This window comes from Gobio gobio (assembly GCF_949357685.1).
Source record: "Gobio gobio genome assembly, chromosome: 12".
Classification (NCBI taxonomy): Eukaryota; Metazoa; Chordata; class Actinopteri; order Cypriniformes; family Gobionidae; genus Gobio; species Gobio gobio.
In genome coordinates this window covers 45,398,001-45,416,826 of record NC_137105.1, presented here as the reverse complement: position 1 = coordinate 45,416,826, position 18,826 = coordinate 45,398,001, and the positions used below count along the sequence as shown (strand labels likewise).

Below are 18,826 nucleotides of genomic sequence, written 5' to 3'. Positions count from 1 at the left end.
TTTTTATTTTTCTAAGTTATCAGTTATGTGTACATTGCAGTGTTTTATTTGGCATTTTATATTATCATTATATTTATTTTATATAAATCCAACCCCTCATTTTCCCAGTTGTATTAATTTAATAAATAAAACATCTATTTTAGTGAAAACTATAACATATTATATTTTAAATGACAATGTATATTTAAAAGTATGAACTATTTTAATTTTCAGAAAATATTTTTACCGTAATTATGTAGGTGGTAAAGATGAGCATTGCTTAATAATTTAGTACTTTTACATTTTTAAAGTGATCAGTTATGTTTACATTGAGGTGTTTTATGTAGCATTTTATGCTATTATTATTATTTTATATAAATACAACCCTCTTTTCCCAGTTTTATTATTCTAAATATTAACAGAAACTACAGTAAACATTTTAGTGAAAATTATAACCTATTTTAAAAGACAATGTAATTTTTTTAAAAGTATGAACTATTTTAATTTTCAGAAAATAATTTTAGTGTAATTATGTAGCAAGTAAAAAAATAAAATAAATTAAGTTATAAGTTATGTGCCCATTGAGGTCTTTTTATTTAGCCTTTTATATTATTATTATTTTATATAAATCTAGGCCTATGTTTTTTTTAGTGTTTTGTGTGTTACTAGGTCACAGTTGCTGGAATTGTTTAAATTTTAGCAATAGCTGTAAAGCATTGTTGAAAATAATTTATTTTTTATTTAATGATGATCAGATGGCGTGCATAATGTCACGTGATATAAAGTTAAATGATGGAAAATCAATGAAGGCATTACACCTGCTGTTCTTCAAGAGAATGTAAATAAAGATCTTCCTGTACTTGACATCTGACGCCCAGTTAACAGTGTGAGATTTCATCACTGAGATCTGAGCCTTCAGAGATACACTGAGTAACAGAATGGAGTTCGGGCTGTCCACATTGTGCTTATACATCTATATTTCCTGAAACTGAGATGTCTAGCAAACCGTTGCTACAACTAAAAGCGCGTCCGTGGTTTCGGTGAAAGTTAAGGGTGTGAGTGGTGGGCTTTGACCAGCAGTATAAATACAAAGCGCGCACCCGCGCTGCTGGATTAAAGGCACTGGGACGTCCTGAAGCAGGATTACAGCAGCCATGGCTGACACTTTACGAAGACTGGTGAACTCCTCTCCGTACAGTGTTTTGCAGGACAAACTGGAGGCTTGGTACAAAGACTACCATGTAAGTCATCATCATTACTTCAAACTGCATTAGAGAGCTTTACAATAGTTGCTAGACTTTGCACAAATTCAAGAGTCACTGATTCCAGATTGGGATATTTGAGATTCTGTCTGGAGGCTGTTTTCACCAAATGCATATAAACTATTTATATATCTGCTTTGTGGGTGGGGTTTGGCATAACTCAATATGCACCGCAACCTACAGTTGTTAGGCGGGCATCTTGAATTTATATTCGCAAGGGTGCCCGGCATTGTGCTTATATAGCAACAGACATGAGCTATATTTGCTTTATTGAATTGCTTTTGCAGCAAAGTTTGGTTTCTATGGACGCTCGTTGTCAGGACAACGGCGACTCCATTCATGGGAAGTTCTTCTGATAGGCTGAGAGGAAACGTGCGCGCTCCCGTCAGGCTTGTGTTTTCTGAACTCGCAGGAGTTTTTTGCTCTTCCCCCAATTTTTCTCTCTTTCAAGAAAATGTTAATATATATATTAAATCCTTATCTACCTCCTGTAACGAAAAGGCTACTAAAACTTTTAATGTATGCTCCCTTTGTGGTGTTTTTGTATCATTAGTAGGCTATCATCAAGGGACTACGGATGAAAATTAGCCAGTGTTGGCTAAATCTGGCGCATTTTTACATATTTGAAATATTGTCCCTGATTAAAGAATAAAATAAAATGAGAAAAATTGAATTTTATTTAATATTATTTTATGTTTTGTGGGGAGGATTGTTATGTTTATGTGATCTGTTTAATTGATACTTCCTCATTTATTTATTTAGTTTTATATTTAAATTTTTACATTTATGTATATCATTAGGCCTACTTCAAATTGCACGTCTGTGATCAGATATATCTTATATATACTTTTCTTTCTTTCTCTGAATTCACACGTGATGTAATGTTTGTCTGTCCCTGAACCCCAGCTCTTTCTTCTGGCTCTTCACTTTTGTATTCTGTAAGTAAATGGTAAAAAAAAAGAGTTTTTGCTCTTTTCTTATGTAGTGAAATTTACAGTATAGTCTTCTCTAATGATTAAGAATCAGGAATTCGAAGTTTGAAGTTATTCTTCAAAAATGTCTGTGATAAATATGTTTTCAGTTTCTGAATTAAAGTAATTTAGATATTTCTGCGCGTCTCAAAATTTGGTGCCTCAATTTCTTGAAAAAGAGATTTGCAGTAGTCATAATCTTTTACTATTTATTGAGCCATTATGTTGTCATTTGTAATATAAATATATTTTACCTTCAAAACAAAGAACTTGGAATTATAAATTGGAATATCAAATTGAAATGTGTCACTATAAGCAAATGCCAAAAAATAAAATGAATCGTTTTCATGCTACTTGATCAGGAAGTTCAATATCTGCTTTGTTGTTGCATACAACTAGCTGTCTTATCTCTGACACCTTTGGTCATATTTTCTCTCAGGTGTTCTCTTGTGACCAGAACCTGAATAGGTGCTGTGAGCTGGTGGAGCTCACCTCTAAAATCCAGGGTCAATTGTTCACCATACTCAACCTTACAGCACAAGAGGGTAACAAACAGATTCGCTCTTCTCTTTATGTACAATATTTAGAGTCTCATTCAGCTCTAGCATGTCCCATCATCATTCCCTCTTGCTGATGTTCAATATTAATGTTCAAGCAGATTCTATGTCCTCGTTCTTCTTCAGGGGGACATTATTCAGGGGTTGACACACTGAAATCTCGCCTTTTACCATGGCTTGGCTCTTGTTTCACCATTGCAGCTTCATCTGTCTCCTCGGATACCAGCCTTAGCCTGATTCAGGTCAGCTGGACATCCAGAATCCTCTACGGCTGTCTTTAAAATTGTTCCACATGCATGTTTCATGAGTGAAATAATGATCCTGAGTTGCTATACTTGCCCATGTATGTGTATTTTGGTGTTGCCGCTTATACTTTTGTATGTGCTGTTCAGGAATCTGTGGAGAAAGATCTGAAGATTCGTGACCTGTCCTCAGCTCATGAGAGCAACATGCAGGAAATAGAAGACCGGCTGTGCTCTACACGTATAGAGTTGGATTCAGTTAAACAGGAGTCAGTATCAAGTCTAAACTAGATTAAAGTTATATATCTTATTTGTGAAGGATTCATCAAACATACATTTTTTTTGACCTCTTAAAGGGTTTGTTCACCCAAAAATGAAAATTCTGTCATTAATTACTTACCCTCATGTCATTCGACACCCGTAAGACCTCCGTTCATCTTCGGAACAGAAATGAAGATATTTTAGTTGAAATCTGATGGCTCTGAAAGGCCTCCATTGGCACAATGCACTTTACACTCTCAAGACCCTTAAAAGGTACTAAAGACGTCGTTACAAAGTCCATCTCACTACAGTGGTTCTGCAATAACTTTATGGAGTGATGAGAATAGTTTTTGTGCGCAAAACCCCCCCAAAGTAACGACTTATATAGTGATGACGATTTCAAAACACGGCATCATGAAGCTTCGAAGCGTTATGAATCAGTGAGCCGAATCAGCAGTTTGGAGCGCCAAAATCACTCGATTTCAGCAGTTTGGTGGTTTGACACGCGATCCGAATCATGATTCGACTCACTGATTCATAACGCTTCGAAGCTTCATGATGCCATGTTTTGAAATCGTCATCACTATAAGTCATTTATAAGTTATATAAGTTACACTATATAAGTTATTTAGGGGTTTTTTTGCGCACAAAAACTATTCTCGTCACTCCATAAAGTTATTTTAGAACCACTGTAGTGAGATGGACTTTGTAACGACGTCTTTAGTACCTTTTATGGGTCTTGAGAGTGTACCGTGCATTGTGCCAATGGAGGCCTTTCTGAGCGATCGGATTTCAACTAAAATATCTTCATTTCTGTTCCGAAGATGAACGGAGGTCTTACGGGTGTCGAACGGCATGAGGGTAAGTAATTAATGACAGAATTTTCATTTTTGGGTGAACTAACCCTTTAACGTCTTCATCTAGCAAGACAATAGTTTGCTTTAAAGGATTAGTTCACCCCAAAATTAAAATTTCTTGATAATTTACTCACCCCCATCTCATCCAAGATGTCTTTCTTTCTTCAGTCGAAAATAAATTAAGTTTTTTGAAGAAAACATTCCAGACTGGACATATAATTACTTGACATGTTTAATATTGGTGATTTCTTAAGTTATTCACGCCTGCCGGCTGTGTACGGACGTTGTTTTGTGTCGCTATTTTGTGTCGCTATTTTGTATTGAAGTCTATGGGAGTCTAGTTTATTTTCCCCTAAAAGGGGGTGTGAATCTGTTCAGAGACTTTCTATGACGTTGCGCCGGTTGTGCGTATAATGCTTTTCAATTGCAACCAAAATGCTGAAGGTCCAAATCAATGCAGTTTCAAAGCACTTTGATGGGCTTCAGACGCTCTGCGTGATCCCAGACGAGGAATAGGGTCTTCTCTAGCAAACGGCTATTTAAAAAATAAAAATGAATATACTTTTTAACCTAAATTGTTCATGCGCAGCTCTGCGAGGTGCTAAGGATTGCATAATCATGTGGGAACGATCATGCTAGACGTAGGCAGAAGTACCGCCCCCGTGTTTACAAAGTTCACATGTGAAGACTAATACAAAACGCCCTTTAGCAAAAACACAAAATTTTCTACTTCAAAATCATCTGATAGCTTTTTTTTGCTAAAAAGGGCGTTTGTATTAGTCTTCACATGTGCACTTTGTAAACACAGGGGCAGTACTTCTGACTATGTCTAGCATGACCGTTCCGACGTGATTACGTCATCCTTAGCAGAGCTAAGCTGAGCTGCGCAAGATGAGCAATTTAGGTTAAAAAAAATATTCATTTTTAGTCATTTTATTTAAATGACCGACCGTTTCGCTAGATAAGACCCTATTCCTTGTCTGGGATCACGCAGAGCCTCTGAAGCCCATCGAAAAGCTTTGAAACTGCATTGATTTTGACCTTCAACATTTTGGTTGCAATTGAAAAGCATTATATGATGAAAAATCCTGGAATGTTTTCTTCAAAAAACTTCATTTCTTTTTGACTGAAGAAAGAACGACATGAACATCTTGGAAGAGATGGGGGTGGGTAAATTATCAGGAAATTTTCATTTTGGGGTGAACTAATCCTTTAAGTATGTACTATACATTTATGGTGTTTTCATAGTGATTTTTTTTGTCCTTTTTGGAGCTTAAAGGCACAATATGTACGATTTATGGATTAAAATATCCAAAAACCACTCGAACAATGTTATAAATGTTGTTGACTTGAGTACTTGCATTATCCCAAATGTTTCCAAGAATACTTAAATCCAGAGAAATAAGCAATTTTAACCAGGACACGGACCTTGTTCATGCATCGCCTATCAATGACATCATACCCGCGATACCCTCGATTTCCAGTTTTATATTGTAGTCCCTTTGGATTTTTTTCCACCGGCTGTAGAGGTGAAGACAACAACTCTCATTATTCAGAAATCATGTTTTGATTAAGGGACCTCTACAGGTGAAAATTACATATTGTGCCTTTAACAGCCCTATGCCTCCATGAATGCCATTTTATGGAAATCACCTGTATGAAGTTTCTTTAAAAAGTCCTTTATTTCTTCTAGGAAAAATAGTATTTGGAGTATAATGAGGGTACATTTCAAGTTTATAGAAATTTCATAATTTCCATTACACAAAATTGTATTAATTTACCCTAATACATAATACGTCATAATCAGTGTTGGGGGTAACGCATTACAAGTAACTTGAGTTACGTAATAATATTACTTTTTCAAGTAACTAGTAAAGTAACGCATTACTTTTCAAATTTACAGCAAAATATCTGAGTTACTTTTTCACATTAATTTGACTGACAGCTCTCCTGTCCCCATGTTGAGAAAAATAAGTGCAGAGGCGTTGTGTGTAAACATGATGGTTATTGTAGTTCTAGACTAAATGTGAGCATTTATTCATCTCACTTGCACAATAAAGATTCTGTACTCCTCAAAACGAATAAAATCAGTCAAATGCAAAATCAGAGTACTATGCAAACCTTGTGTTAAATGTTAAATAAAACAACAATTTTTATGCATTTAATCTACCTTTATATTTAATTTACCAATGTCTTGCTGCAGACCTTTGATGATGAAAATTACTAGATTTGTTGTTTTTATTGGTAAAACTTTTTTCTCCTGCATCCTATTCTATCATTATCCAGAATGGCAGCACAGCAGAGCTGCGCCCTCTACTGTTCATGCGTGAATTTGCATTTTTACCTCAGCCTGGGGCTTATTATTTCAATTTTGGTATGAAGAGGTCTTTACAAAAATATAACTTTTTTTGTTATAAAAAAAAACAAAAACAAGCCCAGCCCAGGTGAGAAAAAGTAACGCAAAAGTAACGTAACGCATTACTTTTCTTAAAAAGTAACTAAGTAACTCAATTAGTTACTTTTTAAGGGAGTAACGCAATATTGTAATGCATTACTTTTCAAAGTAACTTTCCCCAACACTGGTCATAATACAGAAAGGTTGCAATTTACACTTCATACAAATAAATCTACATTTTTTGAGTGTTATTATTTCTTTCTAGGCTTGCTGACACCCATATTGAACTGGATTCCACAAAGAATAAATCTGCAACCACCCTGTTGGCCACAGAGGATGAAATACTACATCTAAAGTCAGAGTGAGTCAGAGACGGTGACATTTCTGTTTATATCTTTGTGTATTGAACATTTAGACAGTTGCATGGGCTGTATGAGTGACCATTTGTGTACTAGAAGGTGAAATGTTTGAGAATCTAATATTCATATTATGTTAAATAATGGAATTGTGTCAGGTTGCGAGTTGCTCAAGATCAGGTTGATCTGTATAAGAGAAAGCTGGATATACTTGATGACTATGAGAGGCAGGTCAGAATCCTACGAGATGAGGTCTCATTCCTCACCGCTGAAAAAACTGTTCTACAGGAGAGGTACAGTTGACATGAAAGCAGCTTGTTGCTTAGTGCAAATGAGACTTAAGTAAACCTTACTTGCTCTTAACTCACTTCCAGATTGGTCAGGAGCCGTTCACCTAGCCCTCTTCCAAGGCGGAGTCGCTCGGTCAGCCCTGTGAGGGGCGAGTCTCCTACACGTGCCCAGCTCACTAGTTCCTCTCGGCATGCACGGATGGTCTCCCGTTTCTCAGACCTGTATGCCACCGAGAGGCTGGACTCCCAAAGTCTCCTGCGCAGATACATTGACGACCTGGAAACAGTCCAGAGGATCCTTTTCATCGCTGCTGTGGTAAGAATAGCTTTGTTTATCAAATACCATTCTGAGATAACAGCTAATGTAAGCTAGTAATAACATTATGGTCCTTTATAAAGTCATAGAACATATTAATCCTCTGGGGTACTTCGGGTCAAAAATGACCCGAAGCGTTTTATAAATAAAAAAAATAAAAAAAATGATAGCTTCATTGGAATGGTCCAAAACTTGGTGACTTTATTGGTACTTGGTATATGAACACCCCAAAAAATTAGGGGGAATCTCTAAAACATCAAGAGTGCAAAACAGACAAAAAAAACTCACATACACACACACACACACACACACACACACACACACACACACACACACACACACACACACACACACACACACACACACACACACACACACACACACACACACACACACACACACACACACACACACACACACACACACACACACACACACACACACACACACACACACAAAAACACAATTAGCTTTTGGAAAGGCACACGTTCATTTGTGTGTGCGTGGTTTTTTGTGTGTAAAAGTGTGTGTGTGTGTCTGTGTGTTTTTTTTGTCTGTTTTGCACTCTTGATGTTTTAGAGATTCACCCCTTCACTGTTGAGTCCTTTTTTTCTGCATCCTGGCTGATTTGTAGATTGTATGAAAAAACAAAAACTCTGTATTTTCATATTTTTGCCAATTTCCCATTCATTTCCTATGGGGGTCATTTTTGACCCAAAGGTCCTGAGTGTGACCATTTTTTTGTACGACCACTTAGACTTTTCAAATCCTGTCCCCAATTTATTTGAGTGTTCATATACCAAGTACCAATAAAATCAGAAAGTTTTGACCATTACGATGAAGCTACGATTTTTGTTTTTTATTTTATAAAACGCAAGATCCACTATAGTGGTAAAAATGAGCTATTGCGTGATAAAAATGCTCAATGTGTCCACCGGATGGCACCGATGTCATTTAAAAATTGCTTTCATGAGGCCTAGGCTTGACTCTAAAATGAAATACAGCTTTAATAAAAATATATTTTTTATTATATTCAATGGGAAAACATTTGTCATAATTATTGCATAAATATTAATTATAAATCATAAAATTATCTCAAAACACCAAAAAAGAAAAGAAAAAATATTATTGGACAAAGATATTTTTCATTGATTTTACTCAAATCTTTTTTTATCTTAATCCCGCCCTCCGGGTCATTTTTGACCCGAAGGTCCTGAGTGTGACCCATAAATGAAGAACCCCAGAGGGTTAAAAAACATACCATTAATCAAAATTTAATTTATATTATATTTATTATATATAGCAGCAAGGAAGATGCTGTATTGTAATTAACATACCAGTTACTTAAAGGTGGGGTAAGTGCTTTCTGGTAACTGATTTCAAATCACCAAAACAAACACGCCCCTATTTTGATAGCTCCGCCCCACACATACGTAACCCAGGCAATGACTATGGCGGAATCTGCTGTGCCAGCCGGCCGAGGGTATGATGCATAGACAGTAAAAGAAATGGACACAGCGACCTCATAGACTTCCACGGAGAAAAGTGAAGTCAATTAGAAGCACTCACTTCCTGATGGCTGATGTACTGCGCAGCCTCAGACCGAGCTTGACCATGTAGATGTGACGTGAGCAACCTTGCTGACAGTTGTAAGTCTTCTAGTAGTTGTGCAACGTCAAATCTGAATCACCGAATCGTGCAGAGACGGAGAGTGTGAGCAGGAGCAACTTTTGGTAAATATTCTGATTCATTATTTTGTCATTTTGCATAGTATTTATTTATTTTAATAAATTGCCTCATAGACAGTAAAAGATTGCCTACGAGTTTCTCCTCCTGTCTAAACGGTCATTTCTCTACTGTGCGACAGAGAGTTGCGTGGTTATGACGCAATCGTTAGCCTATTTTTACAAAAACGGCTTCTACGGGGCGATAGTGTAAGATACAAGGTAATGGAGCCTTTTATACATTGTCGTGTTTCTTTAGAAATAAACAATGCACAAATGGAGTCTTTAAACGCCTCAGATGTAAAGTTATTCGCTGTCAAAGTGATGCCAAAATGAATGGGAGTCAATGGGATGCTAACAGCAGGTGATGGCTTGGTTAGTAATGGCCGCGCCTATGGAAGGTACGCTTTCTGGGTGCTGGATTACCCCCTTGGTATGATGCCATCAATAAGTGAAAGCAATGTGTGTTACTATGGTAATCCAGGTCTAATGTTCAGGGAAAAATTCATCCCTTACATCCCAAAAACACAAACACAGTTCTCATGAACAACTGGATAGCACGAGCACGACAGTCCAACTTACGAACATATTACAATTATGACAAGATTAGAGGGTTATATCGATCGCGAAAAGAGGAACCAAAGGAAACAAACATATATTAGGAGTTTATTATCTTACTTCGGACACACTTTGGGAGCTGACGCTTGAAACCGACAGTGAGGAGGTTTTAGACGCTCTAGGCTTATACGGTGTGGAAATGAACGGGTTTTTATCATCGCTGAAGTGAATGACAATACGATTGCAAATGGACAAACAAGCAAACATGACACACGAGCATATTCAAGCAAAAGCTAGCATATATTAGTTCTGTGAAACAAAACAAAACCAATGGTACTTGCCTATCGAGAAGAAATAAAGCAACCTCGGCGTCCTTGAGTTCTCTCCAGCGCTGGAAAGCTGACACTTCTTGCCTGATCGTAAACATTTTCCATGCATTTTTTATCTGCCATCTCTGATTGGCTACAAGTTTGTTTTGGTCCACAGCCCGAGACACTTTACTAAAGCAGTTTTGAAATAACCCCACCTTTTAATCTGAACTAATCTCATCAAAAATGAAAAAAATATTATTATATTAGCAGGGAAAGATGCTGTATTGTAATTAATAATTTGTATTGTCCAACAGGAGTCATTTCAGGCTGCTAAACTGGCCTATCGGCAGTTTAAAGCACGTGTGAGGAAGACCCTTTCCTCCACTCATATTGGTCCTGAGAGTCTGGAGGATGCAGTGGTGGATTACATTGTGAGAAATCTGGACCTGTATGATGTGCAGACCAGCGTTAATGTACGTTTGATTAAGTACTGTATAGCAACCCTGAAACCCCGTATTTTTTTGTCTTATCGCTTTGGTAAGTCAGAAATGACTTCTCTTTTTCTTTTGAAATGTTTCCCTCCCCAGAAACCCTCATTTGTTTTAGTATTTTTATATGCTTTTGTAAATGTAACAAATATTTTAATTGTTACATTTCCCTCTATTTAGGACGTGATCAACGCAATGAACGTAAACCCACGCATCTCTTTCCCTCCGGAGGTGGACTTTGTTCTGATCAGCAGCTTCATTAGGGAAGCATGTCGAATAGCATTTGCCATGCAAACTCTTGACCCACCACTGGACCTGGCCTTCAGCTCAGATGGTGAACTCTACAGTGATGTTAAGTGAGTGGAGCTCATAAAACACACACACGCACACACACACACACACACACACACACACACACACACACACACACACACACACACACACACACCCCCAATGTTGGGTTTTCATGTTTTATGGGGACTTTCCATAGGCGTAATGGTTTTTATACCGTACATACCGTATATTCTATCCCCCTATACTGCCCCTGCCCCTAAACCTACCCATCACAGGAGACATTCTGCATTTTTACATTTTCAAAAAACATCACTTAGTCTGATTTATAAGATGTTTTCCTCATGGGGACCTAAAAATGTCCCCACAAGGATGAGGATTTCGGATATTGCCATCTTTGTGGGGACATTTTGTCCCCATAACGTAGGGATTACCAGTCCACACACACACACACACACACACACACACACACACACACACACACACACACACACACACACACACACACACACACACACACACACACACACACACACACACACACACACACACACACACACACACACACACACACACACACACACACACCAGTGGCTTACCCCATCACACTTTCTCTTCCTCTCAGGTACAGGCGCAGTTTTGACTCCGAGTTCACCGCTCCACTGGTGGCGTATCACGTGTGGCCTGCACTGTTGGAGGGAGACACTGTCATACTGAAGGGAGAGGCGGTCACTAGGAGAGGAGCTCTGGTATGTGGAGGACATTTGGGGAAAATCAATCAAAATAGCATTTATACTAGTCATGACAAACTCATACCGCATAGAAAAGGAGAAAAGAAGGGGAATTTTTTGTGGATATTTTTGTTAATGCTTTTTGTTTTTGTTTTATGCATTGAAGAATTAAATATTGAAATGTTTAAGTTTGTGTGGATGTACATGTTTTTTTTTTCTAGTGGAGAAGCAGGAGTCGTAGTTCCAGTCCTGTTCGCTCTCGTTCAGGAAGCCCCAGCCGCACATTTGTGAGTTTCTACTGAACGTTTGAGTCTTCCAATTCAAGGGATCGTTCACCTAAAAATGTTAAATTCTATCATCATTTCTCACCTACACATCTGAAACCTGTAAGATTGTATTTCTTCTGTGGAACACAGAAAGAGTTATTTATAGCAGAATGTCTAAGCTGCTGTTTTCTATACAATGAAAGTGAATGGTGACCAATTTGAGTGAATCATGATTTAAGTCAGTCTGTTCTTCACACAAAGCTATCAGATGGCTTCAGAAGAGTTGGAATATAATGCACTCACTGGCCACTGTATTAGGTACACCTTGCGAGTTGGACCCCGTTTTGCCTTCAGAACTGCATTAATTTTTCATGGCATGTATTTAGCATGGTGCATGGCGACCACAAACATACCACGAAAGTGGAGTATTGAGAAAGAAGATCACCAATATTCTTTTTCGCCTTTGTTTTTCTTCCCTGTAAAACAAAACTCACGTCAGGAGAACCAGCCGATGAAGTTGATCGTCCTCAATCTGTTTTCTTCTCAAGTCACGTTTGATCTCGGGAGTCTATGTAGCTACGTTGTTGGCTGTGTGTAGCATACGTAGCCTGACATGCACCTCTCCAAAAATGTAACACGTCAATTCGATGCGGACCAAGCGCTGTGATTGGTCAATTGGCCAATCACCAAAGAGGAAGTGCTGTGATCTGTCTGCATGTGTAATTGCAACGTCGACGTGGACAACAACGCAGAAGTATAAATGAAAACCGAAGCATAGCCTACAGCGTTGAGGCAGAAAAAAGAAATCAGCCTTTACTGTGAAAATGTTACTACAATCGACAGGACAGTCCTGACAAATCTGTTTGTATTTGGAGGATTATAACGCAAAAATTGGTTGAAGCTGCCCTTATGTCTGTGGTCTCCCCCAGATTTAAAATCGGTTAAGATTTGAAAATCGTGTCCCAGGCCTTATTTTAAATACACAATTTTCAAACTCGTCGGATCACTGCTCTTTTCACACTGCATGACTATCTAGGCCAGCATTCAGTCACTGCTGTGTTCACACTGCACGATGGATCGGCGACAGGAGGTTTCACACTGCATGACTTTACAATAGGAAGAATCACGACAACTCTCTCTCCGGTGCGCAAACTACGTTTCACAACCAAACACACGTGAGAAGTGAAGTAAATAACGTGAGATCACGCGTGCGTCAGACCGGAGTTCTCACGCGAGACTGGAATTGTTATTAAAAATATCTGTTAATAGCTATTAAAATACTGATATTCTGGTCTATAACTCCTCCTTGAACCTCCCGCTGCCCTGTATCTTGCTCTCTCATTGGCTGTAGGTCATCGCCGTATTTTGCAGGAGTTGGAATCGCAGACAGGTCCAGATATTTAGGCCCAATCCCATTTCTACCCCTTCCCTTTCCCCTACCCCTTCGTTTTGTGTGTTCACGTGAAGGGGTAGGAGCGTCTCGATTCTCTTTTGGCTGGAGTGGTAGGGGTAAGGGGAAGGGCCAGATAGCCCTTCAAACTAAGATTTTTCAGGACCACACTTCGAACGAAGGGGTATGAGGAGTTTCCCTCCACCGACTACCGTGCTGCTAGAATGTGTGTATGTTGCCACTCGGGATTGATCACTTGTGTGTCACCTGGCTGCCAGTTTCTCCGTAGCTTGCTAAACACACTATTTGAGTGATGTGAACACTCCAATGGGAAGTCCAAATAAAGCGCAAAACTCTGTTGGGAGTGAGTAATTTGTTAAACGTGCTCGCACCTGATATAGCCTACACACTTCATTGCTGTTTATACTGGCTAAATGTCACAGGACACTAATAAAATAAACGGGGTATGATGACGTGTAATGGTATAGTAGTGGTGTCCCATTTCTTAGGGGAATATTTTCACCCCTACGCCTTGCCACTCTGTTTCAAGGGGCAAGGGGAACGGGTAGGTGTATAAAATAGAATTGGGATTGGGCCTTAGCATGCCAAATATCTCAAGGACGCCGGCAACTCGTTGGCGATTCTCTCAGATCGCGTCTTTGATAATTCACACTGTGTGATTGTCACTCACGTGCACAAGCACCGATTTGCCTATGATTTCGGGCATTTGTTGGCGATTTCCCAAAACCTGTCGGCGAGTCAAAATCGGGCCTAAAATCGGGCAGTGTGAGCTCGGCATAAGGAGCAGCCCATGTCTTTTGCCATGTGATTGGCTGATTAGATAAACTAGCAGTTGAACAGGTGTACTTAATAAAGTGGCTGGTGAGTGTATGAACCATTTTTGTAGAGCTTTTATGGTGCGTTTTTGCTCTTTGGAGCTTGACAACCCCTGGTACTCAGAGTTTCATTGTTTGAAAGAGAACAGCTCAGACATTCTGCTAGTTCTTTTGGACTCTCCGAAGAAAGTAAATCATACAGGCTTGGAATGCGAGTAAATGATGACAGAATTGTGAGCCATTCCTTAAACATTCCCAAAAGTAAAGAAGGAAAACAATATGGTCCACAATGTAGTATATAGTCCACAATTCATATTAGTTTTACAATTAAGTTTTCTTCATATCTCTCTTGCACACGCTTCCTCACTGAGTCTGAGGGTTAGTACAATTCTTCCATTCTTCTCTGCGTATTTCTCTAAAAATGATTTGTGCTTTTTAATAAGAGGCATTTTTCCAGCTGCTCTGTGAGTGATTTTTAAGCTGTATCCTTCTCTCTCTGTCTGTCTGTCAGATGCCCAGTCATAGTCGAAGCCCTTCTCCTGGACGTCTCTCAAGTAGTCGACTTTAAAATTTGGTACCTGACCTCACTTCACACTGGATACATGACCAAACAAAAGCAGAATAATCAAAACATTAAAATATTTTTTCAGCTTTAACATATTTTCTTTGTGTGGGGATGAACTAGAAACTAAAGTGAAAAACAATTATCTTTATTTTTTCATGTTTAAACCGCACCATTTACAAGAGGAAAAACCTCCATTCTAACATTTCCTGAGTGGATTGCACTAGACAGGTAGTGCCCCAATATGAATAGCCAGTTAAACCTTAATTGTATTAGATCAGCACCATGCATATTATAACAAAGACAGACATTATATATAGAAAGACCGTGCACTCATATTACTGGGAGAAAGTGCAACCTGCAATATGGCGGAACAAATCCCACCTTCGAAATAATAAAAGAGCCAATCACTAATTAGTATCATTGTGTCACATCATGCAAGACTTTGATATGATTTGTGAAGAGAATAGCTCTCTAAACATTATCATTTTATTAAATGAGTCTATTAGGACCCTTGCACATTCAAATGTCTGTGGTCAGTAAGATTTTTTAAGTGAATATTTTTACTCAGCAAGGATGCAATAAATTGATCAAAAGTGACAGTGAAGACATTTATAATGCTACACAAGATTTCTGTTTCAAATAAATTCTCTGTTGAACTTTCAATTAATCAAAGAATCATTACAAAGTTTCCACAAAAATATTTAGCAGCTCAACTGTATTCAAAATTGATGATAATAATGAGAAATGCTTTTTTGAGCAGCAGATCATAATATTAGAATGATTTCTGAAGGATCATGTGACACTGAAGACTGGAGTAATGATGCTGAAAATTCACCTGTGCCATCATAAATTACATTTTAAAATATATTAAAATAGAACAGAAAGACAGTTGTATTAAATTGTATTTTAGTTTGACAATATTACTGCATCTTTCACATTGATGCAGCCTTGCTGAGAGACTTAATTCAAAATAATTTTTAGAAAAATGACAGACACTAAACTTGAACGATAGTGTTTGAAGCAAAATATGCTTGTTAAGGTGCTCTGTTTGTCTGTCATAACTGGACAAGTCCTTTAAGGTGCTATTATTTCTTTTTTTTTGTATGCAGAGTTTTCATATGTATGTGATTTTGGATTTTTATCTAGCAATTAGCACCAATGAGAAAAATCTGTTGTCTTCTAGGTCACACCTGCACGCCAGCACTTTTATCCATATTGAATTGGCTCTTTTGTAATGATATCTGTATTTCTGTCATTCATCACTCTAAATATGTGCTGTTCGTGAAGTGTTTCTACTGAACTGTCATTCATTTGTTTCTTCTAGTACATAATCTGTAGACACTAAAATATATATATTTTTTTTACAAACTATTGAATGCATTTACACTTTAACGGCAGTGTAAATGTCAGTTTAATTATAATTTCCTAATGTTGGTGCTAAAAAAAATGTATTTTCCTTTTTCCCTTCAATACTTAAGAATGGCCTGTGTATCAAAATGCAGTGTTTTGAATTTGTGGAATTCTAAGCTGTTCAAAACCTCAATTTCATAGTTTTATGGTGCTCAGTCTATTCTGCTAAATGTATCATGTTTAAGAGATTGTTATCAAGAAAAGTACTTTTTATGTTATCTCAAATCATTCATTAAATTTGTTTTAACAAACCAAAATGGCGTGCGAGTGACTGAAACAGACCTATAATTAATGGCCTAAGCTTATTGTTTAAGGGGATTTTTTTTTATTTTCATATACAGTAAAATGTGTTCAAATAAAACACAAAAATGACTCAAGCAGTGGTCATACCATTAATTGAATATAACTTAGTTTTCCTTGAGTAATAATGGAATATATAAAGGAAGTCAAAGTTATGTTTTATAATGTGAGGAAATGACTCCTACTGTAGTCCAAGCATATTATTCTGTCTGTACCCTCAACCACGTGACACCACTAGAGGTCACTCACATCCTACTAAACTGCAGAGGATACGGCTGCATGCCCGCCACTAATATTGGCACCCTTGGTAAATATGAGCAAAGGCAGCTGTGAAGTAAAACAATTGCAAACTCACATTATGAGTTGTGTATCAATTATGGTTTTCTCCAGTGCATGATGGCCACAGTTATTGGCACCCCTATATAATCAAGTGTATTCCCATTCATATTAATTTTTTTTTGGCAGACCAGGGTGAGTAGGAGCATGAAATTGTCCCATCATGACTTCCTGTTCCACAGGAGTATAAATATGAAGAAACACAAAAGCCAAATTCCCTTAATCATTCATCACAATGAGTAAAACCAAAGAATATAGTTCTGATGTGCTGCAAAAGATTGTTGAGCTTCACAAAATAGAAAGTGGCTGTAAGAAAAGAGCTAAAGCATTGAAAATCCCCGTTTCCACCATCAGGGCAATAATTCAGAAGTTCAGTCAACTAAAGATGTTATGAATCTGCCTGGAAGAAGACGTGTGTCTCTATCGTCCTAATGCACGAGAGGAGGAGAGTTTGAGTGGACAAAGACTCTCCAAGATCACAGCTGGAGAACTGCAGAGATTAGCTGAGTCTTGGGGTCAGAAAGCCTAAGAAAATGTATCAAAAAGCACCTACAGAAAAATCCTCCTCGCTCATTCAAAAACAAACTCCAGCAGCATCAGACACGACTGGAGCTTCAGACGAGACCTGGTTCTGTGGTCAGATCAAACTAACAAAAGAGCTTTTTGGCAGCAAACGGAGATAAAAAGTCCCCCATGCCCACGGTTAAATATACCACTGGAGTGACTAGATCTTTAATGTTGTGGGCATATTTTTTTGCTGGATGTCCTGGACATCTTGTTCAGATTCATGGTATCATGGATTCTAGTAAATGCCAACAGATAAAAAAACTAAACCTGACGCTTCTGCTAGAAATCTTATAATGGGCCGTGGTTGAAACGTGAATACATATTTGGTTCTATATGGCACCAAAAATGGTTCTTGGCTCGTAATCATAGGGGAACCTTTTTTAGTGCTATATAGCACCAATTTTGGTGCTTCAGTGGTTCTTCAGCGGTTGCCAGACCTAACAATGCAGAAGAGCTGAAGGCCACTATCAGAGCAACCTGGGCTCTCATAACACCTGAGCAGTGCCACAGACAGATCTCCTCATGCCACGCCGCATTGCTGCAGTAATTCAGGCAAAAGGAGCCCCAACTAAGTATTGAGTCCTGTACATGCTCATACTTTTCATGTTCATACTTTTCAGTTGGCCAAGATTTCTAAAAATCCTTTCTTGTATTGGTCTTAAGTAATATTCTAATTTTCTGGGATACTGAGATTTGGGATTTTCCTTAGTTATAATCATCAAAATTAAAAGAAATAAACATTTGAAATATATCAGTCTGTGTGTAATGAATCAATATAATATACAAGTTTAACTTTTTGAATGGAATTAGTGAAATAAATCAACTTTTTGATGATATTCTAATTATATGACCAGCACCCATATATACTTTTTATTTAGACCGTTTAATGTCCACTCATTTCCTAAATTACCATTATATATATAATAAAATTATTTATATAACCTAAATAAAATTTATGCTGCAAGGAAATTGAAATAACCATTAATGAGGTAAAATTATAGCCCAGCATTTGGTCAACATGAGCAGAATTTGGGTTAAATTGTACACCCCAACCTGCTGGGTTACTGCTGGGTTATTTTTAACCCAGCCATTTTTAGAGTGAAGAGGAAAAATTAAGAAAAAAAGGGGGACATTTTCAAGAGTGGAGCCATGGAGTAAAATAAATAGGCAGGTCATACATGGTTACAGCAGAGTGGATTCAATGAGACAAACGCACATAGTAGTTCCAGCAAGACATGATGCACATCCGTTTGCTTACTGCATTATAGTTGCTTTGGCTTTGGATAACCTCCTGCTGCTATAGGGTGAGACAGGAGAGAACGGCGAGAAATATCATTGCATAATGACTGCAAGGCCAAGTCATACCAGCAAATTATAAAGCAGGGGCCGTGTAATATGGGCTGGCGCAGCATGAATACTCAGGGGCTACTTATCATTTTCCTGAAATAAACATGCTGTATTTTGCTCAGTGTCCTAGAAATACCTGGAGTTATTTTGAGCGCAGTTGCTGCCTGACCTGGACTGTCGTCTGTTTCTCTGATTGTATTCAAGCAGACTGAGATCTGAG

General features: G+C 37.9%; 1 protein-coding gene across 2 annotated transcripts; it reads left to right on the top strand.

Moving 5' to 3' along the window:
• The first annotated feature begins 1,089 nt into the window (after nt 1-1,089).
• On the top strand, nt 1,090-16,309 carry spata18 (spermatogenesis associated 18). 2 transcript variants are annotated; one of them, XM_079830567.1, is made up of 12 exons: nt 1,090-1,220; nt 2,652-2,757; nt 2,896-3,011; nt 3,162-3,280; nt 6,790-6,885; nt 7,039-7,173; nt 7,255-7,486; nt 10,394-10,552; nt 10,748-10,923; nt 11,484-11,607; nt 11,811-11,880; nt 14,593-16,309. In XM_079830567.1, exons 1-12 carry the CDS (start codon nt 1,134-1,136, stop codon nt 14,604-14,606), a joined length of 1,434 nt encoding a protein of 477 aa, XP_079686693.1. In that variant the 5' UTR covers nt 1,090-1,133; the 3' UTR covers nt 14,607-16,309. The 2 variants fall into 2 exon arrangements, 1 of the variants encoding a protein (XP_079686693.1); XR_013817592.1 differs by having other exon boundaries at nt 1,131-1,220; nt 11,811-14,459; nt 14,593-16,301.
• Nucleotides 16,310-18,826: the final 2,517 nt, after the last annotated feature.